The sequence below is a fragment of the Epinephelus lanceolatus genome, chromosome 16, assembly GCF_041903045.1.
Source record: "Epinephelus lanceolatus isolate andai-2023 chromosome 16, ASM4190304v1, whole genome shotgun sequence".
NCBI classification, from domain to species: Eukaryota; Metazoa; Chordata; class Actinopteri; order Perciformes; family Serranidae; genus Epinephelus; species Epinephelus lanceolatus.
This window is the reverse complement of record NC_135749.1, coordinates 35,805,502-35,831,261: the sequence shown is the minus strand read 5'-3', so window position 1 is coordinate 35,831,261 and position 25,760 is coordinate 35,805,502. Positions and strand designations below refer to the sequence as shown.

The 25,760-nt window shown below is 42.0% G+C and overlaps 1 protein-coding gene across 1 annotated transcript; it reads right to left on the bottom strand.

Moving 5' to 3' along the window:
* Positions 1-592: 592 nt before the first annotated feature.
* Positions 593-25,427, bottom strand: LOC117263467 (zinc fingers and homeoboxes protein 1-like). The gene is made up of 8 exons (XM_033636858.2): positions 25,077-25,427; positions 23,102-23,581; positions 20,108-20,737; positions 16,564-16,690; positions 13,822-15,027; positions 13,514-13,636; positions 9,136-9,578; positions 593-1,010 (listed from the first exon to the last, which is right to left on the bottom strand). Exons 2-7 carry the CDS (start codon positions 23,458-23,460, stop codon positions 9,144-9,146), a joined length of 2,880 nt encoding a protein of 959 aa, XP_033492749.2. The 5' UTR covers positions 23,461-23,581; positions 25,077-25,427; the 3' UTR covers positions 593-1,010; positions 9,136-9,143.
* Positions 25,428-25,760: the final 333 nt, after the last annotated feature.

Below are 25,760 nucleotides of genomic sequence, written 5' to 3'. Positions count from 1 at the left end.
TTATAGTTGCATTGTGGGATAATTCAGTCCACTATGTCGAGTATAATAACTCTGATTAGACATTATAAAATGCAACAATTCTTAAATGAGGAGTTTCAGGGTGGATTTTCCCTTTAAAGAGTTAGTGTCTGGTTTTTCCTCCATCCTTCAGTGAATTGTATGTTTGGAGGTAAATTCACAAACTGAATTGATGACATTGAAACTGAATGGACCCAAACACCTGCTAACATGGAAATTATCACCATATTCAAAAGAACTCATAACAGTATAATGGATTCAGTCCCCATTATATTTAGATGTCATTCAGATTTAAAAAATAAAAAAAATTAAAACACAGACATGGAATTCATTCCAGCACTGATTTCTTTTGATTTACAAAAAAACATGGCACTAATCTGAGTTGTCTATTCACAGAAAAAAAGTATGGTTTTAAAAACCTTTTTTTAATTTCAGAACAGCAAAATGGTTTCACTGTGTGGGGAGAGGACATTCCCTTGAGAAAATGGTCCATTATTTTGGAAAAAAAAAAAAAAAAAGTTACCTTATATTAATGAGAAAACCATGCGAGGTCTCACCTCTTACTTTAAAAACATTTTATTTTTTTTTTTTTTTGTAAGAAAAATGACATAAAAGGCCAAAATAAAAGCCCTGTCATTCTCACCGAAATAAAAGTCTTATTATTTGTACAGGAGCAGAACTGGAACTTACTCTCGTGGTGACGTTTGGTGAGTCGTCATGCACGTTCGATTGGTCCCCACAGTTCATTAGCAGAAACAAACTACATCCTGATGCTTTGTCCGTTACTTCAGCTCCATCGTCTCAGTGCTTCTCAGCTGTATCAGGACCCAAAGGCAAGGCACAATCCCATCGTTTTAGTTAACATGTCATCCATCTGAGCTGTGACTCTGAGCTTCCTGCAGCCATCTTTGGGTCCCGACCCACCAACTGAGAAACACTGACACGTGTTGTCCTCCATGTCATCTCCATGGTGGGGGGAAGCAACGTTGATGCTGCGGAATAAAAAAAGAAAAGGAAAAACATAAAATCAGATCAGGGCAGGAAGCTTTCTGACATGAAAGGTGCTGTACATAATGTAATATACATGAGTGATAATTTACATTTTAAAGATCAATCCCCGAAATATGTAAATCAAAAAATGCATTTGTTTACTTCAGATTCAGGTAACTAAATCCCTGACAATGACCTCAAATTTACCATGTTGACAGTACTGGACACTCCAAATACACTGACTGTATAGTTCAATGGTCATTATGTCTTCAGTTTCTGATAATGACTTTAGTTGTTCTTTATCTCAGACATGTGTTAGGATGTTACATACCTTGACATGTTTCGGCGGAAACTTCCACCTTCCTCAGAAGTGTCACTTGGTGGTGGTTGTGACGCGTCTTTATCAGCTGATCAGGGGTGGTGGACGGACAGCAGGTGGCGTGATTGTCCTGTCAAAGCTGACAGGATGGTTACGCCTCCCTAATATCAGCTGATTGACAGATCAGCTGATAAAGACAGGTCACAACCACCACCAAGTGACACTTCTGAGGAAGGCTGAAGTTTCCGCCGAAACATGTCAAAGTATGTAACCTCCTAACACATGTCTGAGATAAAAGAACAACTAAAGTCATTAACTCTGACTGTATGCAACTGAATATCAAATCCAAAACAATGTAAATTGATTAAAAGAATTTATTGCATCTACTTTATCTCTGCAGGGTTTTCTGAGTGTACCCCTCTACCCCCTTTAAAGGGAGGTGCCCTGGAGGATGCTCATCACATGCCCAATCCATGGCTCTACTGTGAACTCCCTCCAGAGGTCAGAGCTCCCCTTTCTTAAAGGTTGAGTCTTGTTTTTGTCATCTCATTCTTTTGGTCACTGTTGTTTCTTCTTCTTTAAAATCCAGAATACATTATGTCCAAATAAAAGTCATGTCATGAGAAGTAAAAAACAAACAAAAATAATAATAATAATAATAATACTAATAATAATAAAATATCTTGCGATAAAATGTAAAATGTCAGAGTAGAGAATATATATATTTTTTAAAAAGTCTTCACAGTATTTCAAAAAACTCAAAGATAAAAATCATTGTGAAGTACGTCCAAAAAAGTCAAAGTATAATTCATAAAAATTCACCATAAAAAAATGTCATGATATTGCATGGCATAAAGTATTTTTCTTTTTAAAAAGTCAGTATAGTGAGTCAAAAGCCCCCTTTCCATCAAGCAGTACGGTACAGTTCAGTTCGGTGCACTTTTTTTCCATTCCAGTTGCGGATGGTATCAATGGAACCGTTCTGTACCGGTCCTATGTTTGGTCCCCCTTCTGTTGGGGTACCTAGCACACAGATCTGGTACTAAAACTTTGACCATCACTTTAGTTGTTGTATGACATACACTTTTAATAGTTAGTGGATCTTCAAGCATTTTATATGTATTAATTTCGAACAGGTTATGTGAACTGCATACATTCTAATCTTCACTCGCAGAAAAAAAAATATTGCAGAGCATCATTTCTGCAGGCTATGTAACACTAAAGCCCTGAGCTTGCCTTAGAGAGACTAATGCACAAACCCGCTATTTTTAAATATCCAATGGAGAGAGACTCTCAGTGCAGCCTGTTCTATTTTGTTCTGAAAATGTCGGCGTACAGCCTCATTCTGTGGACGATAAACAAGATGCAGACTTCCATCTGTGTCACCAGTAATGAGGAAATACAGTAAGTGCTGGATGGAACAGTGAGTGACAACAACCTCGCCCACATTTAAGGGTACTGTTTGTGGTGGAAACACTAGGGTCTAGGTACCATGTCTGAAGGGTTACTTTTGGTTTCAAAGGTACCATATAGAAAGTGTTTTGGTGGAAATGTGGCTAAAAAGTCATAGTATAGTATTTCTAAGTAAATTAAAAAGTCATGTTAAAATATCTCAAAATAAGTCATAGTATAGTAAGTTACAAAACATTAAAAAGTCACTATGTCATAAAATGTATTTAAAAAAGTAATAAATAAGTCATAGTATAAGTTATAACAGTAAACAAAAAAATGTGTATATTATGTCCAAAACGTCATGGTAAAGTATGTCATAAAAAAAGCTGGGAAAAATATGTCAAAAAAAGGCATAGCATAGTAAAACCTCACTGTATAAAAGTAAATACAGGGCTCACCAATAACGATTGCCCGGGGCAAGTAAAACTCACGGTCGGGCATGTAAACTAACAACTCACTTGCCCGATCGGGCAAGTTGCTCAAAATAGTAAAAGTTAATAACTAATTGATAAAATAAATGTATTTTAAAACGTGCTCTTCGGCTCTGATGCAGTGGGCTCTCTGCCTGAAGTCACAGCCACACGCTGTGTAACAATGTCCTGCCCACAGCCCCCATTGATATTATTTTGCACGACGGACGCTTCATATAATAACATAACAATATACTATTTATGGTGATATGCCATCGTGTCATTTCTGTCTCTACATGGTCACGCGTTAACAATTCTCCTCTGCTCTCTGTATTGCGCATGGCGGAGTTCCGCCTCACACACAGCTGAGCACGCTAGAGCGGCTTGGGCCGCATTTTCCTGACCAAACCTGACCCCGAGCCCGGTGCAGTTTGTCAGCTGACAAAGTTATTGAAATGGACAGTGTGTAAATAACCATCAACAGACTGCTGTTACGCACAGACAAAGACGCTGTTTGCACAGCAGCTCAGCACGGCACTCATGCGGAGCTTGTGTTGCGTTCAGGTGTTGTCACGTAAATAACAACTTCCAACACTTAAATAAGTCATAGCACAAAACAGCAGCATGTCAAGTGACTTTTTACTTTATTATATTCAATAAAATTGTATGTTCCTAAATCTTGAGACACATCATATGTAAGCTAGACAGACATTTCACCTGCTCATACTGTGCACACATGTACTGTATGTACTTAGTCCTAAAGAGCCGTTCTGGTGCCAGTAGATACATAGAAACATCCCAGCAGGCTGTGCTTTGCAAGCATACAAAAAAGTTTCACGCATGTGAAAATTATTTTTCATGCGTGTGCTTCACCTCTGCTGCTACAACTCCATCCTAGGGGAAACACTGCTGTGTGCGTTTTGTGCAACAGGTGGATGTGGTAGTCTACTGGTAGAGTAGAGAGAGAGCTAAGTAGTGTTGAAGTAGAGTAGAGTAGGGCAGAGAGATGGAAGCAAAATATATTAAACCCGGTGTTAATACAGCAGAACTGGAGAGAGGGGTGAAAAATAAATAGAGGTGGGCATGGCTCAAGTAGGGCACAAAATTATAGACGGAGAACGATTGACAAATTTTTCACTTTAAGCCCTGACACTGTCATTTTTGTGTAGGAATTAAGCTACAATACATGACATATGTTGTTTTAATTAATACAGTGTGAATAAAGATTATATAACATAAAAATAACTGCAGTCTTTGTTATTTGATAGCCGCTTAAATTAAACAATTTTTATAGGGCAAGTAAAAACTGACTTCGGGCAAGTAGATCTCTGACCAACTTGCCCGACCGGGCAAGTGAAAAAAAACCTTAGCGTTGAACCCTGAAATATGTTACTAGGGAAGCACCAAATATTCGGTAACCGAATATATTCGGCCAAATATTGCAAAAAAACCCCCCACACATTCGGTATTCGGTGGAATAAGTGAAAAGCAAGGCCGAATAATATCGGCGTGTTTTGATAACGCAATCAAACAGCATGCGGTGACGGACGGAGTAAAATGTCGGCAGTGTGGCGACATTTTACTCCGTCCGTCACTGCACTCGCATTTGCGACTAAAAATAGTTTTGTTTGAGCAAAATAAATCATTCAGCACGCTGTGCGAGTACAGATTTCAACCAGCAGCAGAAACGAAAGGCGAATCCCGCCGGTTGTGGGTTGAACGGGGGTCACAGACACGGACAAGAATACGTATTCCTGTCAAATACGGCGGCCATAGGCCTACCGACGACGGAGAAGTCCGGCTCCAATAATGTCCTCTTCTTGGCGTCATGACTGCCCAAAAGTACCTGGACAACCGAGCCATGGCAGCACACAGGCATGTGGCGTGTCAGAGGAGAAATGAGCCATTCACATTTCTCTCTCTGTGGCAGATAACGGCCCACAAACCACACCGCACTTTAGGGACTGTTCTTTACTTATGAAGGGACTGTTCTTTACTTGTCAGAGGAGGAGGGTGGCTGGTTGATTTTTATTTTATTTATTTATTTTATTTTGATTCCCCCCTATGCAGAGCACGTGAGCGGAGCGGAGCGGGTGAAAATTTCCGCTCCTCACTCGCAGACCTGTCACTTTGCACCACTCGTCCTCTCCACTTGGTTCTGCGCATTCTTTGCTCCGCTCCGCTGCACTCCATCATAAATTTTATCCCGCTCCACTCCGCTTAAAAAAAACTGCGTTGTACTACCCTAACCTGTAATCTTCTATTCACAAATAAAACATGAGCTTGGTAGATTCTCCGGGGAAGCCCTCTCCCCTCTCCCCGCAGTTAGGGACTGTTCTACACAGTACCGCTGTTGGCAGGGTGGAAATAAGTCAAAGTGTAGAGGAGACGGACCAGGTTAAGCGGCCGACCTCCGGGGAAGCCCTCTCGCCTCTCCCTGCAGTTAGGGACCGTTCTCCAAGGTATCGCTGCTTCTCTTCTCAGTTTCTTTTCTGAAGTACACAGTAAACTCCATAGTTTTGAAAGAAAATAGTGTGGGTGTGCACAGGCGCAAAGATGCATTCTGGGTGGGGCATGAGCCACCGGAGCGAAATTGGAGCGAGAGATAAGGCTCCGCTCCACCTTTTAAAAAAAATAGCCGCTCCTTGCTCAACACAAAATCCTTCCGCTCCACTCCAGCTCCGCTCACATGCTCTGCCCCTATGTTAAAGGGCCAGTGTGTAAAATGGGTTGAAAACCGTTGGAAACAGTGACATCAGTGGTCAAATTCTAGATTGCAGGGCTCACTCACTCACCCCTCCCGTCGGGTAAATGACGGTGGCCTCGTAGGGACATAAAGCCTTGCGCACGACTTTTTCAGGAGTAGATCTATCTAGCGACAAGGTGAATGTTTATTTAGAAATCTAAGCCATGTTATGATATTGTAATGAATCCCTCACGAGCAGGAGACCAGAGGAGCGTTCGGGGAAAAAGGCCCGTTTATTTGAGCACTCCAGAAACTCCGGTAACACTCCACTCCGTCCCAAACTCTGACTCTTCTGGCGTAACAGACACACTTCTAACTTTATACACATACTCGTTTACGATACTAAGTGGGGACACCCTCCCCTCTCTGCTCCACCAATCTCCAGCCCGCACACTGACTGACAGCGTAGCCGGTAAACAGTGCTCAGCTGTTTATTTAGCCTAGCAATATCTCCGGACTATAGCAGCTGCAATGGACGACTTTGAACACGATTTTGAAGAGTTTCTTGTAGCGGACACAGACCCAGAGCCATACCTGTTTGAGCCGGAGCACACAGATGAGGAACTCCATGTGTTTGATGCTGAGCGGATGAGAAGAGAGGCTGAATGCACAGAATGGGATTCGGTGCTACTGCTGCCATTGTTGGGGAGATGTATCATCAGGAGGAAAAGCACCACAGAGAGTGCATCACAAGGAGTGAAGTGGCATCTTCTTTTCCTCGCACATGACGGTTCGGGTTCATTCTCTCCTGTTGCGTGGTAAGTGTGGTCCATTCGCAAACTTTATAACTAAAAAACTTTTCACTACTCTCTATCGACGAAATACTAACACTCTGCTGTTTCCTCCTCCTTCTTCCTTCCTTCCGCTGTCTTCGTTGGTTCATTTATACACGCGAAACGCGTTCTCTGGCTGGCTGGATTGTCCACTTGGTCTGCCGTACATACATGGCGGCGCAAGATGGCGATCTCTCTAAAGCAAGGCCCTTGCTATACGTATATATATATATATATATATATAAAAGCATAATTATAAGGCTACGAAAACCAAACGAATTTTATTTTATAGCGATCATACACTTGTATAAACATATTAATGGGTAGAATATTCAGATTCAGATTCAGATTGACAATAAACCATGCCAAATATTACACACTGGCCCTTTAATCACTTATTGATGCTGTTTTTGAAGTGTGAATAAGTCAATAAGTAATTTATTCCATTGAAATATCATTGATGTATTATAGAGAAGTGATTTATCGTTTTATAAATGACAAAAGGCACATGCGCCTCATTTTCGCTGTGGTATCGTGATACTACTCAGAACTGTGGTATCGTACCGTGGGTCCCAATTTTAGTACCATGACAACACTAATCTGGAGGGGGTTCATCTGCAAAAACTAATGAAAAACTAAACAACGGTATTCGGTATTCGGCCAAGCGTTTAATTTTATTCGGCTTCGGCCACAAATTTTCATTTTGGTGCATCCCTATATGTTACAATGTAGTATGTGATAAAAAGTACAAAAAAAGTCGTAGTATAGCAAATCAATGTAAAAAAAATCATTAAACGTCAAAGTGTCGTTCTAAAAGTAAACAAAAATCATTGTACAGTTTCTTAAAAACATAAGTCAGTGTTGTATTTCATGAAATACAAAAAAATCACAGTATAGTATGTTATAAAAAGTATGTCATTAAAAAAATCCCCATAAAAAGTCAATGTATTGTACGTTGTACTGTCTGTAGTTGAGAACAAGACATTTGTATAGATGAGTTTACTATGTACAGTTTCTTGAAGATACAGTCTTGCTGGTGACATCATCACCACAAGAAAGACGTGTGAGCATTGAGTAACGTGTATATATATATACATATATATATATATATGCCAACATCTGCTACATTTCAGCCCTTTAAGAATGTTATGGGCAGGTTAATTGGAGTTAAGATTCATATCTAATCTGTTCCTTTGGCATTTGAGTTTGGAGATTTTTTATCAAATAGCATGTATTTCATTAAGTAAAAAAGTCATCATATAGTATGTCCTAAAGTTAATAAACATCATAGAAAAGTATGTCAAAAAGTTTAGGAAAAAAAAAAAAAGTCATAGTATGTCCAAACGTTTAAAAAAGTAAAATAAATAAATCATGGTTTAGTATGATAAAAAGTCATAGTATCAGGAGTCAAAAAAGTTAACACAAAAATTAAAGTATTGTATGTTAAAAAAAGTTTAAAAATTCATTAAGTTAAAAAAAAAAAAAAAAGTAGTATAGGATGCCAAAAAAGTTAGTCACACTATAGTATTATAAAAAAGTTAAAAAATTGTAGTATGTCAAAAAGTTTTTTAGACGTTAATGTGTGTCAATTTTTTTTAAGTAATAGAATAGTAGGTAAAAAGCAAAAAAAAAGAAGTTAACGTATAGTATGTCAAAAAGTGTGTAAAGTATAGTATGTCAAAAACTAAATAGTGTAACCGTAAAGTATGTCCAAAAGTAAACAAAAAATGTAATAGTATAATATGGCAAAAACTTTTTTTAAAAAGTCATAGGATAGTATGTCCAAAAGTGTTTAAAAAAAGATAGAATAGCATGTCAAAGTTTTTTGTTGTTTTTTTTTTTTTTTTAAATTAAAGTCATAGTGTAGTATGTGCAAAAAACCCATCGCAGTATAATATGTCTACAAGTTAAAAAAGTCATGGTATAGTATGTCAAAAGGTTGTTTTTTTTAAAGTCATAGTACAGTGGGTCAAAAAGTTAAAGAAGTCATATTATAGTATGTTAAAAAGTTAAAACAAAAGTCACAGTGAAGTATTTAAAAAAATTTTAAAGTCATTAAAGTTAGAAAAAAAGTAATAGTATAGTTTGCCAAAAAGTTCAAGTCATTGTATAGTACATCAAAAAAGTTTTTAAAAAAGTCGTAGTATACTATTTAATAAAGGTTTAAAAAAAGCTGTGTCAAAAAAAGTACAAAAGTAGCTGTGAGAACTTTGCCTAAATAGATTATAAATCCATCCATTTCTTCTGTCTTTTTTCACCTTTTGTTGTTATTGACATGTAATGCTGTGTGCAGCTGTGTGAATCTAAATGAACCAAATACAAGCGCACACTGAAGTAAACTTTTTCATAAAGACTTAGACTAAAGTGTGAACGACTACCAGTTCAAATCCATCTGAGTTTCAGTGAGACAGAAAATCAAACACTCACCTGTCTGCTCATGTCTGCTCCTCTGCCTGGGGCTGTGATTGGCTGACGCCTTCAGATTCCTCCTGGATCGTTTCCTCTTCCTCCACCTCCTCCTTCTCCTCCTTCTCCTCTTCTCCCTCATTGCAGTCATCGTCAGTGGCCTCGTCTCCTTGTTCTTTCACCTCCATCTCTCCTTCTTCGCTGTCAGCATGTTCTGCTGCTGCCACCTCCTCCTCCTCCTCTTCTTCTTCCTCCTCCTCCTCCTCGTCCTCTTCCTCTCCCTCGGCCTCCTCATCGCTGAAGGGCTCTTTGCCCTCCTCCACCCTCCTGGCAGTCTCAGAGAACCAGTCCCTCACCTGCTCGTAGCTCATGCTGGACTTTGTCACCAAGTCGTCCAGGTCTTTCTCACTCAGGGCTCCATGTTTGAGGTAGTAGTCCTTCAGGAAAGACTTACCGGACTTGACCTGCAGGAGAGAGGCATCAAGACCCGGCCTCAACATGAAAGGAACTACATAACATACATTAACACAGTAACACTTGTTTGATTGATTTGTCTACAGGAAATTGACATTCAGGGAAAAATGCTCTTATCAGGGACCTGGTGAGAGGACTGATGTAACCTCTGGGTATAATATGTTCTGTGAGATATCAGATAGTTTGCCATAACAGAGGTATCTGTCTCTTAAATAACTCTGCATCTTGTCTGGTAAGATTTTTGCATCAATGCATGATAGGAGTTAAAATTGGAAAGTTATATCTTGATGTTACAATACAAAGATTAGATTTATTTAGACAGAATGCAGACGGACACCAATAACATCCGCCTTCAGAATACCATGAAATATGCTGTCGAAAAGCTCTAAAACAAGCTAGTTTACAGAACATGTATCCTGTTAGCTCGCTACCTAACTGCTACATCCATGACCCATCATCTGTATTTTTTTCAAAGCTTGGCAAAGTGAGAAGTAAATGGTAAATGGACCTATATTTTAGGGCTGGGCGGTATACCGGTTTGTACCGAAAACCGGTATTTATTTTAATTATGATATGAATTTTTCATATACTGCAATACCGGTGAATAGCCCAAACAACGTCCAGAACGTGCACGGCAGGAAAGTGTTTCAGCGGGGAACCATTTCACCGCTGCACACCACAGGCACGCTTGAGCGGGTGAGAGTGAGAGCATAGAAAAGTTTAGAGGTGAGAATGGCTGCCGGAGAGAGTCCTGAAAGCAAAGCAACTGTACAGAATGACCCAGAAGAACTCATACCAAAAAGAGCAGTGTTTCCCCTATATGCAACTAACACTGGCGCACCACCGTTTACCATTCTCCTCTGCCCTCTGTATCGCGCATGGCGGAGTTTCGCCCTGATGCGCGCGCGCGCACACACACACAAAGCGCACACACAGGTAAGCACACTAGAGCACGGCTCGGACCGCGTTTTCCTGACCGGGTCCGAGACAGTTACGGCCGGGCTCCACCGGGCACGTCAGCAGTGCGACACGTCTGCAGCGCGAGTCCTGTAGCAGCTCGCCCCCCCTGTTAATCAATTACAGCGGCTCCACCGGCAACGGGAGCGGCGCGACAACCCCCGTCTGTCGCGCGACAACTCTCTGTTTTACGCGGCTCTTATATTTTTGTCGCGCTACGCTCCCCTACGCGACCCTCCAGCAGATAAAAACTACATGAAATAGTGTGCTAAACGAGCACAATGTGTTTTTAAATGAATAAACCATTATCAGAGGTGATATGTGATGATTTTTTTTCATGCATTTACCCATGTTTATCCGTGACATTGTGTAAATGTCCGTGGCGGACATTTGAAAGCGAGTAGATGACAAACAGTACAGTAAACTTGTAGATAACTCAAATATATGTAATAACTTTGGTGGAAAATGCTTTAACATTTCATCAATCAATCAATCAATCAATTTTATTTATAAAGCCCAATATCACAAATCACAATTTGCCTCACAGGGCTTTACAGCATACAACATCCCTCTGTCCTTTGGACCCTCACAGCGGAGAAGGAAAAACTCCCCAAAAAAACCCCTTTAACGGGGAAAAAAAACGGTAGAAACCTCAGGAAGAGCAACTGAGGAGGGATCCCTCTTCCAGGACGGACAGACGTGCAATAGATGTCGTACAGAACAGATCAGCATAATAAATTAACAGCCTACATGCAGCCTCTCGGCTCAGCAAACGGTAAACAACCCCGCTGGCTTCTCTACGTGTGGCTTCCGTACGCAGTCAGTGGAGCCCAAATGAATGGAGCGGAGAGTGTGTTGTGTTCAGGCATTGTCAGGTAAATAACAAATTCCTGCACTTGAATAGGCCATAGCATAACACAGCAGCATGTCAAGTTGGCCGTACCTGAGCAAAATACCGTTAAATACCGTGAAACCAATTTGATTTTTTCTTGAAACCGTGATATGAAAATTTTGTCATACTGCCCAGCCCTACTATATTTGTATAGCGCTTCTATAGTCATCCAACCACTCAAAGCGCTTTTTACACTACGAGTCACATTCAACCATTCACACAAACATTCATACACTGGTGGCTGAGACTGCCATACAAGGTGCCACCTGCTGCTACTACTACTACTTTTTTGTTTTTTCTTTAAAGTCACTCACACACCGATGGAACAGCCATCGGGAGCAATTTGCTCAAGGATACTTCGACATGCAGACAGGAGGAGCTGGGGATTGAACCGCTGATCTTCCGAATGGTGGACAACCCACTCTACCTCTGAGCCACAGCCACCCCACAGTAGGGCTGCAACTACCAGTTATTTTCTTTTAAGTATTCTGACGGATATCTTTTCCATTAATTGATTAGTTGGTTTTTTAACTATTTTGGATTGGGGGAAAAAAAAAAAAAAAGATTACAAAAAGACCATTTTTAAAATTCAGCAGTAATTTCAGCTCTATAACCCTGACTACTTTTGACTAGGGCTGCACGATTACAGCCAAAATGTAAATCACGATTATTTATTTATCACGATTACTCATTGTTTTTAGTGACAAAATATTTTTATTGCAGTTACTGCATTACTCATTTAGAACAACAGAGCACTGCTTTCACTTCCATGCTGTGCTTAATTCCTGCTGACGTACAAATCTTTGCATCAAAATAAGACTTGTTTTCTTCTTCACCTGAATTCAGTGCATCTTTAGTGGATACGTCTCCACCACTGTATTACTATTTACAGCTGTCATGGTGCTGGGGCGCACTGCAGCACCACTGTCATGATGTCTGAGTTGACGCTGGCTAAAGACAGGGATTCAGTGAGGTAACGTTAGTGACATTTTTTCTTGGCCTTCATGCATTCATTGTACCGCAGATTGTGTTTTATTTTGGTTGTGTTGCTTTACGGCACAGACACAAGTTTCATGCACTGTTTGCACATAATTTGTTCTCTACTGAATCGAAAATACTTCCAAACAACAGGTGATGACAGATGATTTTTGGAACATTCAGGAAAGTTTTTCACAGACGGGCCCTGCAGTGGGGCAAAGTGAGCTGCTTAATAGGGCCAGCTGTTAGTTTAGGAAGCACTTGATTAGATATGCCGCAGTTTTCTACACACGGAGCACACTTTTCAAATGTCAATATCATCGCTGATGATGTTCATTTAATTGTGGGAAGCTGAAATCGCGATCTTAATTCAACTTCGATAAGTTGTGCGTCCTTACTTTAGACTTTACTTTAGACGAGACTTAAAAAGGTTTGGTTATATACAAACAACATCTCTGCACTGTAACACATACATTCAATTATTTTTGATATTCTGTTTCAACTCTGGTTAAGAGTCTTTTCATAACTTTAAGGCACATTGTGAAGAAGAAAATATGTAAAAGCTCAAAAAAATCATGTTGCTTCATTAATTTTAAAAAGTATTTAAAGAGTGTAAAGTCGTTAACGATTAACGACTCTGCTTACTGCAACATAAAGACACGGAGGGAGGGAAGACATTTTGAACACCATGATGCCATCAAACAGGGACATCGCTTTTTACTTTTTTCACATTTATTTATTTATTGATATACTTAATATTTATATATTTTTTAAATAAAAATGTTCCAGCAAACCATGGACAATTAAAATATCCTGCATTTAGCCTAACGCTTAGATTGATCCTTAACGTCTGGTGTCTCACCCCGCTTCTACAGGAAATACATCACCTTAGGGAACTGTAACATTTCATGGGTCCATTAATACTATCAGATTATTAAGTTTATTAAATACACCATAGGTACACAGGTGTTTCTGATATTTTGTCCAAAATAGTCCTATAGCTGTATCAACAACTTCACGAAACGAGGGTTTATAGCATTAGTATTAGCAAGGTGTACCTAATGAACTGGACACAAAGTACACACTGCAGACACAGACCTTGATGGTGGTGGCGCTACCTTGTGGGGAGCGCTTTGGACATGGCCGGCGTGTCCTCCTGGACCAACCACGAAAACGCTTCCTGGACTTCTTCTTAGCTCCGCCGTTCAGCGCCTCGTCCACCTAAAATACATCACATTTATTATTCATTTAGTGAAGTCGATGTTACTGCAGGTCATAGTTCTCTGTGGAAGTACTAATATTATGATGACTGCTCCTCTAACAGTTCTGCTGCTGCTGGAAACATCATAAAGACTAAAAACACAGAAAAGAATCTCCTTCATTATTTCTTAATCAAACTTTTTTACCTTTCCGCTCTGGTAGAGGTAGTACCACTTCAGATTGCTGTTTTTGCAGGCGTAGCGCGTGTCTCCGAACCAGTTGACGATGTATGTCCTTGGCAGACCACTCTCATCTGCCATCTCGTCGTACTCTTCAGCCGTTGGCCACTGTGTGCGGACGAAGGCCTTCTTCAGGATGTGGAGCTGCTGCGGCGTCTTCTTCATCGTCTTCCTGCTGCTGAGCGGCGCGGTCTGCCGCTCCTGAGCTGAGGACGAAGGCACCCAGGCTGGTTTTACCATTTCCCCTCCCTCTTCCTCCTCCTCCTCCTCCTTTGCTGAAGGCATTTTCCGCCTCTCTGTGAACCAAGCGTCCACCTCACGTCGTGTCAGCTTTGTCTCCGCACGCAGCCGGCTAAGCTCCTCGTCAGAGGGCGTGTCTGATTTCTGGAAGCTGGCCTCCAGGATGAACAGCTGCTCCGGAGTCTTTTCCTTGAACTTCTGTGGCGTGAAGTCTGGGAAGGCGTGGCGGAATTTGACCCGCGGGTCGCTGGTGGTCCCTGACGGGGCGGTGGCAGAAGTCGGAGAGCAATCACTGGCGTCATCACTGGAGTCAATGACGATGGTAGTGGCATTGTCACTGTCGTTAAGGCTGCCGCTGCTGTTCCTTCCTCCTCTGCCTCCTCCTGACACTGTCACTCTGCTGGACGGGGTTTCATTCAGCAGGACACCGTGGTGATCCTTGGAGTTCCTCTGGTTGTAGCGCGTGTCGCTGAACCATTTTTTTATTGCTCGTTTGGAGAGTTTGGTGACCTGCATGAGTCGTGATATCTCTGCCTCGGTGGCGAACTGCCTCCTGCCGTAGCTTGCCTTCAGCTCTGCCAGCTGCTCCTTGGACTTCTTCGGTTTGGCTGCTGCTATGTCCAAGTTGAGCGATGCACTGGCTGACGAGGCCGACATCTCAGTCTTTGATTCTGACGTCGATGGTTCGGCTGCTTTGGGCTGGTTGCCGGGGACACCTGCGACTGTCAGGGTAATGGGAGAGGCGACCGGCACTGTGCTGCCATTACCAGCCACCTGAGTGAGGACAAGGCCTGGCTGGCCGACAATCTGGCAGGTCTGGAAGATGGACTGCAGGCCGTTGGTGGCTGCGGCTATGTTGGCGGGGATGACGGTGATGGTCTGAGGGACGGTCTGCACCGTGCCATTAAACTTCTTCCTCCTCGCCTCCTCCACCTGCGGAGAGAAGGAACAAAGAGTGAGAGACTGTCAGCTTTAAGTTTACCGATGCATTTGTTTTGTCAAAAAGGGATAGTTTAGATCTTTTAAAGTGGGGTTGTGTGAGGTACGTATCCGTGGTCATGGTCACTGCACTGCTGCAAAGGGGCAGCAGTAAAAGTATTTTAGCCTAAAAAAAAAAAAGTCAGTATCAGTTGAAGTGTACTCTACATTGAGAGTATTTTGAGCGCTTTAGCATTTTGTCAAACAGCCTGTTTTGATGTGTGAGCCGTTAACAGCTTCAGCAAATGTGGAACAGACTCCGCCTTCTTGGCGCACCACAAGCGAATGCTGGTGTGGTAATGGTGCGAACCCACAGTGGACTTAAAATGCCATTAGACTGAGGCGGGTATGTGGGTTTCTGGTTACTGGTTAAGGGAAACCGAATTCCCAGCCCCCATGGAAATCAGTTAGAGTGAATGTAATGTCAGTTTGACAATTCTGTCTGGTAAAAATATACCGGATATATAGCTTTAAATTTTTCCAAAGGTATACTGTAATGGATTTTCCTAAAAAACAACAACGTATAGACTCCTATGAAAGTCATTTCTCTCAATCATCACTTTCAGTCTCAGTGTGTGTTTATCTCTGCTCTCTACCTGGATTTTCTCCTTAGGCTGTTGTGTTGGGACATTTACTGGGCACAGCGCAGGGGAGGTTGGGACTTTATAAAAAGGCAGTGACCAGGTGTCAGACTGTAAGCAGTAGACATCCAAGAGTAAGCTATGACCACTATCACAGATGCAGCATAAAAAAACAAACAGAAATAGAGCACGGTGAAACACCACGCAGACAAAGCTGGAGTTGGGAAGAGTGGGAAGAAAAGAGCTAAAAGAAATGAAAGCACCACTAAATCAGCTCACAATCAATGAAGAGATAATTACATTACAGCAAGTCTATAAAAATTGCTTTTATGAGGCGATTTGATGAGCAACTCAGAGTCTGCCAACTTCAGGCAGATTGTTCCAAAGCTTATTTTTAAATTTGAACAAAAAAGACTTGTGTTGTACTCTGACTCCTGAGGGGCTGAAAGGTTTTTGATGCAACAGGCTGAGCCAGATCTGATTTTACTGGATGATCCATCAGTTGTGTTTCAGTGTGCACTTCAGATCTGATGCCAGTATAACTCCACCGTGACAGATAAACAAGAGTGCACACAAACAAATGTTGAAAACTGTTTAACCATGTCAGAGGGTTGACTCATCTTTTAGGCTTTCTTTTTTATTGTGTGTGTTATTCTCAATGAAGCTGTCTCACACACATACATTAACTCAGATTCATTCAAATAAAGTCACCTGCGTTCGTCTGTGTCTGAGGAAATAAATGGGACTCCAAACATCTCTCTGACGTTCAGAGTAGTTAGAGAAACATCAGGTGCCAGATGAGGGACAGTATAGGAAAAGCGTGAGATGTGAGGGACAAAAGTGTACCATGAAACCTAAAACCAGGTGTGGATGTGATGTGGTGTGAAAAGTATCCTGGTGAAGCACTGACCTCCTCCGGCGTCCAGCTGACACCGTGTTTGAGCCTCTGAGCAGAAAACCAGACCTTGATCTGCTCCTCGCTGAACTTCGTCTGCGAAGACAAGCCCATGATCTCCGACACAGAGGGATATGGAAACCTGCAACACAAAAATCACAGTTTGCTTTCTACGAACTGAAACAACAGAGTAATTACATGGCAAGTGCAAATACAGTGTTAACATAGAAGGACCTGTATTGAACACTTCAGGCAGTCTTGGTGTTTTGTTAAGTTCTTTGTGTCCTTTTCTATTTACACATGTAACCAGGAGGAACCCACTGAGACAAGTCTACATAAGATCATATCATAACCCCAAAGCAGCTTCATAAAGAACAAGCTCTGTGCAAATATGTATGTAGAGTTGGGCGATATGATGGTATATATACACACTCAAATAATTTCACACAGTTTTATATTGAATGCCACAAATACAATGTTCATTAACATTAAATTAATGACAGTCAAAACCTTATGTGAGCATATGAAAATCATATCAATTGTGCATTAACATTAAATATAGCCTTAGGGCAGCTTGATGTGCAAAAAATTTATTTTTTTCACAGATTCTACAATTAACCCCTTTAATCCCAACTGTACTGACCGCAAAAAACATTTCCAGTTATAAGGCTCTAAAAATGTTACCGAATGATGTATCAATGCATGTACAGCAAATATTGAAATAATAAAGGGTCTCAATGAAATATGTGCAGTGTCACGTGCGAAGTGTAAATTGTAACATGACCAGAGCTGTTTACTTCCTGGTTGCACCGTGAGATGAGGATAGCTGCATCAAAGCTCCCAAACAAAGGGTTAGAAAAGTTTGTTAACATAACGATGGGACAGAAATTTTTGATACACATTATCTTTAAGGTGTTTGGTATTGACATTTGCATTTGCAATTACTCAGCTTTGTTCCGTGTAGGGCTGTCAACGAATATTCTAAATTCGAATTTGAAAAAAAAAAAATGGACCTTCGAATGTGAAAATTGATATTCGATTGTGGAGAAAAAATACATACCACCGCAGCTGTCCTCTTTGCGAGTGGGTGTTGGCCTGGGCCGCTGCACTGAACGCACGCCAGGGGCACACCACCCGCGGAAGTGCTGCGAAGCGCAGCGCACCGAAATTCTCGCGAGAGCCGGAGCACTTCCGTTACATCAGACATGCATTTCTCCACGCTGGTCGACAAGCGGTTCTGCTCCCAGCTGTTGTCTCCATCACCCGGCTTGACACATTCGCTCGCGGCTCGCGCAGAAAATAGACCAGACGCCGAAATGATCACTGCAGCGCGCGAGCTGGCCACGGAGCTGCGGTGTGGATGACACAATCGGTTAACATGGGCGCTGAAAGGAAACTGGCTTCGCTTTGAGGTGCTTTGAGGCTATTCACAGCGCTTCCGCAGGCGGTGTGGCGTGACGGGTCGGGGGGGGGGGGGTGAGCGAGAGGTCCGCGGTCGTTTGTAATGTAATGTTACAGATAATTGTTTTTTGTGTTTTAATGTGTAGGTACGTAAATGTTTTCAAAGACGTTTATGTTGAAATAACAATACCTACAAGTAGTTATGTTTTCTTGTATTAATACATATACAAGTATGTTTCCTTGTATTAGTTTGCGCTCTTGTGGACATAATGCGAAAAAAAAAAAAAATTTGAATGGTTCAAACCTATGAGTTATTTTTAGAAGGAATATTCTAACGTCATTTTTGAGCAATTTTGACAGCCCTAGTTTCGTGTGATCACAGAATTAGTGAACATGTTGACACAGTGCATTTAAATGTACATGTACTTCTACACATACATAGCTCTTATTCTACCTAACCTTGTACTCTTCTTTTTTCAGGTTCACTCTGAGTGAAGGGGTGTGTGTGTGTGTGTGTGTGTGTGTGGAGGCGGACTCCGGGGTTTTTTCAGACCTAACCTAACTTTGCTCTCAAACCACAAAAAAAATGTGATGGCACATCACCTAGTCATCCTGTTTAATTTGTCTTCTGCAAGTAATTGGTTGCTGGCAGACACTCTGTGCTACAATAAAATGGTTAATCAGCAGTGCCGTGCACTGTAGAGCCGATGCGCTGCTGGTTCTGCCGGCCTGAATAGAATATAATGTCTATAGCCTTACTGTTGTGTATACAGCCTTTATAGACTGAGCTGAGTAGTGATGCGCAGGTCGACCCGTAACCCGCGCGACCCGCAAATGGACCTGCAGGTCGGGCAGCAGTGATCGCCTGTTAAATCGGTCTGTAAATGATATTTTGACATTATTGGCTATTTCTGTCATGGCATCCGAAGGTACTGATGCGTTGAGCAGGTGACAGTCAGCGGCCGTTTTCAAAACACACTTGTGTCACACACTCCAAAAGAAACTTGTTGAAACTTTAAACAATAATTTATTGTACAAAACGGGGGAAACAAACATTAACAAAAATGGTTCCATAATTCATATTAAATTCAAAAGATAACGAAAAAACAGCTACAAGTTAGAGGGAATAGTGATAAAGTGGTAAAACTTGGCATTGATCCACAGCCTCAGACGGATGCGCTCAAGCGTGCCCTGCACACAAGCTCAGTTGGTAGGCTATACTATATTTTCACATTTTTTAACAATGCAATTTAAAAGTTTTGATTTTTATTGATAACCTACATTTACCAACAACAAAAAGACTACATTTAGCACCAAAAAAAAAAAAAGAGAAAAAGTAAAAAAGAAAAAGTAAATAAAACAACGAATATCGAATATCAAATTTTCATAATGAATACCTACCCATAGAAACAAATATTCGAATATCCGAATATTTGGGTACAGCCCTACAATCAAGAGAAGTGCAAAACAAACCCACGCTGCATGCTGCGCTTGTGCACTGTGACTGTTGCTAACTTTGGTTGATGCTGGACAGTATTTACAGTGACATTTTCAAAGCGTGGTAATCAAACACGGTTTTAATGATAATTAAAATTTGAAATGGTAGGCTGTTGGAATTTCATCACAGTTTATCACTAAACTGGTAACTGTTTAATCCCTAGTGTCAGTCGATAAGAGATTTGGCAATATCGTTTGTACTGCGGGAGGTACTTGAGGTAGACCATGTAGCAAATTACGGCAGTGTTATCTTGTGTGGTCTTGTGATTCTCCCGCTATCTCTTATATCCAGGAGCCTCTCATGGTAATGTGATTTGGGTCGTCATGAGCCACGAGTGGAAAAGCGGGTCGTCCACCAATCTGATGATGGAGGGTTCGATCCCCGGCTCCTCCAGTCCACATGTTGAAGTATCCATGGGCAAGATACTGAGGCCCCAGTTGCTTCCAACAGCTGTTCCATCAGTGTGAGAGTGCATGTGAATGTGTATAGAGTAGCAGGTTGTATGCACCTTGTATGGTAGCCTCGGTCACCAGTATGTGAATGTGTGTAAATGGGTGTATGTGATGTTGTGTAAAAGTGCTTTGAGTGGTCGGAAGACTAGAAAAGTGCATTTAAATACAGAAACTGTAACACTTGAAAGATGATAAAAGGTTCAGTTACCTGTTGTAGGCGCTGACTAGCAGGACGTTGCTGTCCATGGCTGTGTTGTAGGTGGGGATGCTGCTGATGGGGATGAGGAGCTGCGTCTGCGTCGGAGTGCAGTTCTGTTGGTTCTGCAGTGCCGACAGAACCTGAGCCAGCGTCCCTGGAGGCAGCACAGCACCGCCGCCCGAGCCGCCTTTAATCTGTAGCACATTGGGGCTGTTGACCACGATGCTCTGTGGGACAGCCTGGACCTGCACCGCCGTGGAGACTGGTATGAGGCGAGGGGCAACAGCAGCGGGGGTCATCGGGGCAGGAGATAGCGTGGGTGGCTCCTTATTCTCGTCATCCTCGTCATCACTCTCTACTTTGATGACATCGTCAACGGACACCATTTTGTGTGAGGCGGTGAACTTCTTGGGTTCCAGTCGGCTCTTGATCCTCATGATGGGCGTCTTGCTGAGGGCAATGCTTTTGCGGGATGTCTCTTCCGCCTCCTCGTCCTCCACTTTGACAAAGCTGCCATCGAAGGTAAGGTCGTTGACAGTCTGCTGGAAGATGGTCTCGTTGTTTCGCTTCACCATCGTCCGTGTGAAGTTGTCCTCGCCTGGGTGAAGGCGAGCATTGTGGGCCAACAGCGTGTCATAACTAGATGGGAAGAAATGTGGGACAGTTCTTCTTTTATCAGAAATAAGTACTGAAAGAGTCGATACCCAGAAATGCTTAATTATACAAAAAATAAAGATTAAATAATAATCATTTTCTTTAGCTCAATGACGAGATAAAAACCACATATCAACAAGACTTAAAGCTTGGTTAGGCAGTTTTCACGTTAGGCAGTAGGCCAAAAAAAGTAAAAGTACACCCTCCTCCTGCAGCTCTCCCTCTCTGTCCTAAGCCCCTCCCACCAGACGACCACAGGCATGTGCATGCACTTCATACAGTATCCCAGTGTTTCCCATATACTGATTTATTCAATCTTATTTCATTCTAGAGTTGTCTGCAGCCCCTTCTTACCCCACTATCTCCCTTTGTTTATCAGACCACCAATAAGATAAGTATTAGAGTGGACAGCAGCTCAGGAGACAGAGCTTTAGTCATTTCAATTCAGCAGCACCAATTGTGAAATTCTGGGCTGATTTTTTTATTCATTTATTTATTTTTTGCTGTGAAAACATCAACAATTGTCCCCCTTAAGCCGTTGTGTTTATTTAAGTTTCTCAACAAAAAATACATTTTACAAGATTACACTGAACACATCATGATTATGTTACAGTTTACCTTTGCCCAATACTCATTTTTACTGAACAAAGCTTGGACCAAGTGGCAACCTCTGGGGCTGCAAAATTGAGCCAACACAGAAAAGCCAAAAACTGCAGTTCTTCTATTGGCCGCTGGAGGGTGGTCCCCAGAAGCCAGTCAATCCCTATTGACCTCCATGTTAAAATGCCAAACTTTACAGCAGAAATAAACATGTTTACAGCCTGGTATAAAAACGATTTTGGTCTCTATGACTAATTTCCCTGTCCATGACCACTGCACAGGGGGTGAATGTTCATATAACTCACCTGTTTACATTTTATTAAGGCTTAAATTGTGCATAATTGGGGCGTCGGTGGCTTAGTGGATAGAGCAGGCACCCCACATACAAGACTGTAACCGCAGCGGCCCGAGTTCGAGTCCAGCCTGTGGCCCTTTGCTGCATGTCATCTCTCTCTCTCTCTCTCTCCCCCTTTCACACTTGGCTGTCCTATCCATTAAAGGCAAAAATGCCCAAAAACATATCTTTAAAAAAAATAAATAAATAATAATAATAATTAAGACCGGCCTGCTTTACATGCCTTCGGCATCTCAGTCAGTTACACCCCTCACTCCTCCACAGTGCCAGCCTCTCGTCCAAATATGGTCAGTTCTGGCTCCAAAAGGCCAAGATGGTGATGGCTGAAATGTCGAACTTGAGGTTTCAAAACAGGTGTCCTCAAACCAACTGGGAACATCAAGGCAGTTTTGTCCAATATATTATACTATCTATGGCTTGAACGCTTCATAACGTAACTCAATGCAATCTCCATTAGTTCCGTCCACCAGCTGTTAACAGCTAACATTAACTAGCTTTCTACTGCCTCTGTTAACACGGATTTGTTGTTCACAATGTGGTATTATCGAGGGAGCAATAGGGTGGGTCCTCTGACGCATAGATAGTGAGTTAAGGATGATGGGACACCGTTAGTCTGGAACCCTGCTTTTTAGCCTGCACAAAAATTGATGTGACACAACAGAAATCATTGGCCACCGCCATTGGGAATGTTACGTATTTGCCTACAGGCTGATGGCAGTCAGCAAGGAGAATATCTGACGATACAGATGTGCAGCTGATACATAGGTGCATCCCCAGAATTCAGTCACGGCAGACTGCAGAATCAGGCGTCACAGCGGGCTGGTGGCCAGTGGCAAGTCTAAGCTTTGTAACAGCAGCAACATAAAGTTTGCTGGTCTGGCAGGGAGTCAGGGCTGTCCAATTCCCTGGCACAGGCTGAGCTGGAGTTACTACAACCACTTGGGAGGGTCAATCTCCGGAGCTGCTGCCCACTTTACTCCCAGCAAGGTGGTCTGTAGCAGGAGGGTGTGAGGCGGAGGACATACTGTGATTCAAGGCTCTAGCTAATGTTACCTACATCAACTTGAAGCCGCTGCCACAAGCCTTTGACTCCAGTTCACAGAAGGCTGAAGTATTTGCAACACGTTCCCCTCTATCTCTGAAATACCTTCTTGTTTTAACCTTACCTCAATTTTGTCATGCTTTTGCTCTGCGTCTTTTGTTACACTGTCTTTGGGGTACCTGCTTCTGCTTTGCTCTGTCTGGCAGCATTTTGTAAACTCTGTTTTTAAAAGGTGTTATATGAATAAAGTTATAATTACTATAATTATTATTATAAACTCTGACAGCTCTGGTATATGACATCAGAAGAAAGCACTCTCTTACACATAGTATAAACAACACAAGTATTATACCTCTTGGTGTGGTAGTCACACTCCATGCAGACGTACGAGGTGTTGATGACGACATCGGGATGCTCTGTGTCCACGTGCATGGTGAACAGGTTGAGCTCTGACGTCTGAAAGCTGCAGTATTTGCACTCGTAGCCTCCCTCTGCAGTATTAAGGTCCATGTAACAGTCTGGCACCGGCCTGAAGTCTGCATCCTCACTACGCTCCTCCAACAAACTGGAAAACTCAGAGGAGACAGTCACCACACCGTTACTGTCCTCTGGCTCGGCTGCATCTGTGACGTCCTCCATCTCCTGGTCCGAGTCGACAGCTTCTCGAGGTGGGACCATGCAGGGGGTGGTGGATTTCCTCCGGCTCGCCATCCCGAGGGTCGGAGAGCAATGTGTCTGGCCAGGTATTAAAGCTGTCTCAGTTCTTGTCCTGTTGTGGCTCCATAAAGTAGGATGTCATCAGTCGAAATGTTTCCCCTGATATCCTTAATTCCTGAAGATGAGAACATAACAAAGCGTTGGAATACAAAACTGCATGACAAAACACACCTGGAGCTGGGAATACAAAAAAGGGAATATAAAAGTGGGCGAAAGGGGGAAATCTGCCTGCTTTTGGAAGGCGCGTTTTCTTTAAAAATAATAATAATGCATTGTTAGGCGCCTTTCAAAGCACTCAAGGACACCTTTCAAGGCGCAGTTTAAGAAAAAAGCAGCAATTTATCCATAAAATCAAATAATTATGTAATACACATTAAAGTTAATTAAATGACTAGACAAAAGTCATAATCATAAATATTAGGTATAAAATCAGCATCATAATGTCATCACCAGTGCCGGTCACCATATGCGTGTCTCCATTAAATCATACTGAATATGCAAACTTAAAAAAGGTGTGTTTTCAGACGGGATTTTAAAGTGGAAAGTGAGTCAATATTGCGAATGTCGTGGGGGAGAGAGTTCGAGAGGCGGGGAGCAGAGTGGCTGAAGGCTCTGGAAACCATGGTAGTCAAGCAGGCAGATGGTGATGTGAGATGGATAACAGAAGAGGATCTAAGAGTACAGGAGGGTGTATAGATATGAAGGAGTTCAGACAGGTAGGAAGGGGCCTGATTATGAAGGGCCTTAAAAAGGTGAGAAGCAGAATCTTGAAATTAATGCAATATTTAACAGGTAGCCTGTGAAGCTTCTGGAGAACAGGAGTGATATGATCTATGGAGGAGATTCTGGTAATGATACGGGCGGCTGAAATCTGGACCAACTGGAGTTTACTCAGCCACCCTCTCCTGTGATTGGTAAAGAACAGTCCCTTATTATTATGTATCTGTTTTGAGTCACTTCTTTGCCATTGTGTGTAATTCAACGTCCCTGCTATGGACTAATAATGGTGATCTTATCAAATATAAATATTGCTTTGGCTAATTTTCTTATCTGGTTGAACCTTATCTGTACTTCTCAATCTAAACTAATTCTGTTTGAGCTTTAGAAAGACTGTTGTGAGTTGTGTCGATTGCACGTGGTTGTGGTAAACGGGACAAATAAGAGAAATGGCCCTTTAAAAATGAACTGATAAGATAATAGAACTTTTCCAGCCGATTGGTTTGAACTTCTGCTGCCTGCAGTCTTGTGCATGCTGAACAAACTGTGCTGTTTATCAAATTGAGGCTGCAGCAGAAAATGCACTTCCTGTCCACCACAAACACACTCATACAAACACACACACACTAGAAACATACCATCCCGTTAACCTGCTCAGTCTACACTCCTCTTACGCTGTCCTATGTCTTCTCAGCTAGCTTACTGACTGAGAAATAAACCGAGAAAGGAGAACGACGACAACCACATAGCCGACACCAGCACCATCCTAGCTAACGTTAGCTAGCTGAGCCTTGTGTTTAACGGGTCTCCACAAGTGGCAGCGGATGTGAGGCGGCGTGTGACCGTACACGGACACCGATAACAGCGTGCCCGTCAGCCCGCTGTGTGTTTACCTGGTGAAACGGCCTCCGTTTACCCGCATCTTGGAACAAACAGTTAGCTGGCTAGCGGATGTAGCATTCTAGCATCTCTGGTTCGGTGTGTTGATACGCAGTCTTCCGCCTTTTACCCGAATACACCGAGGATCCCATCTGCTTCAGCCCCGACACGGAGCCTCTCGAACGGCCGGGGCACAGGCTGAACTACAGCCCCTTAGCTCCGTTTTCAGCCAGCACCGCCGCCACTCGCATTGTTTACTCTGTTGCTTTGTTAATATAATACCCTATTCAATAAAAAAGGCACCGATAGTTCACCGAATCTGACGATGACCATTTTCACACCGCCGTTACAAGCGAGCAATGGCCGAGAACTGCATCCGGAATGTACATTTCAAAATAAAAACTTACACTAAAATATTCACCATAAAAAATCATGGAAAAACCACTCAGATATTTTACTTAATAATAATATAAGTGAAGTAGTACTACTACAGTGTAAAAAAAAGTCACTCAAATTCTTGAATAATAGTACAAAATTATTATTATACTAAAAGTATCCTAGTTAATAAATACACAAATTAATTAAAACAAATTACAAATTGATGAATACACATGGCAAAAAATAAGCTTAAAAAATGAGAAATTAATTTGAAAAATTAGAAATTGAATTATTATTTTTATTTATTTATTTTTATTAAA

Bases quoted from the DNA above. Each gene is read 5' to 3' on its own strand.
- LOC117263467 (XM_033636858.2), bottom strand. From the start codon at position 23,460: ATGGCGAGCCGGAGGAAATCCACCACCCCCTGCATGGTCCCACCTCGA. The intron at 20,738-23,101 runs GTATAATACTTG...CTTCCCATCTAG, and splicing joins TGTGACTACCACACCAAGAG to TTATGACACGCTGTTGGCCC. The intron at 15,028-16,563 runs GTCAGTGCTTCA...TTCTCTCCGCAG, and splicing joins TCAGCTGGACGCCGGAGGAG to GTGGAGGAGGCGAGGAGGAA.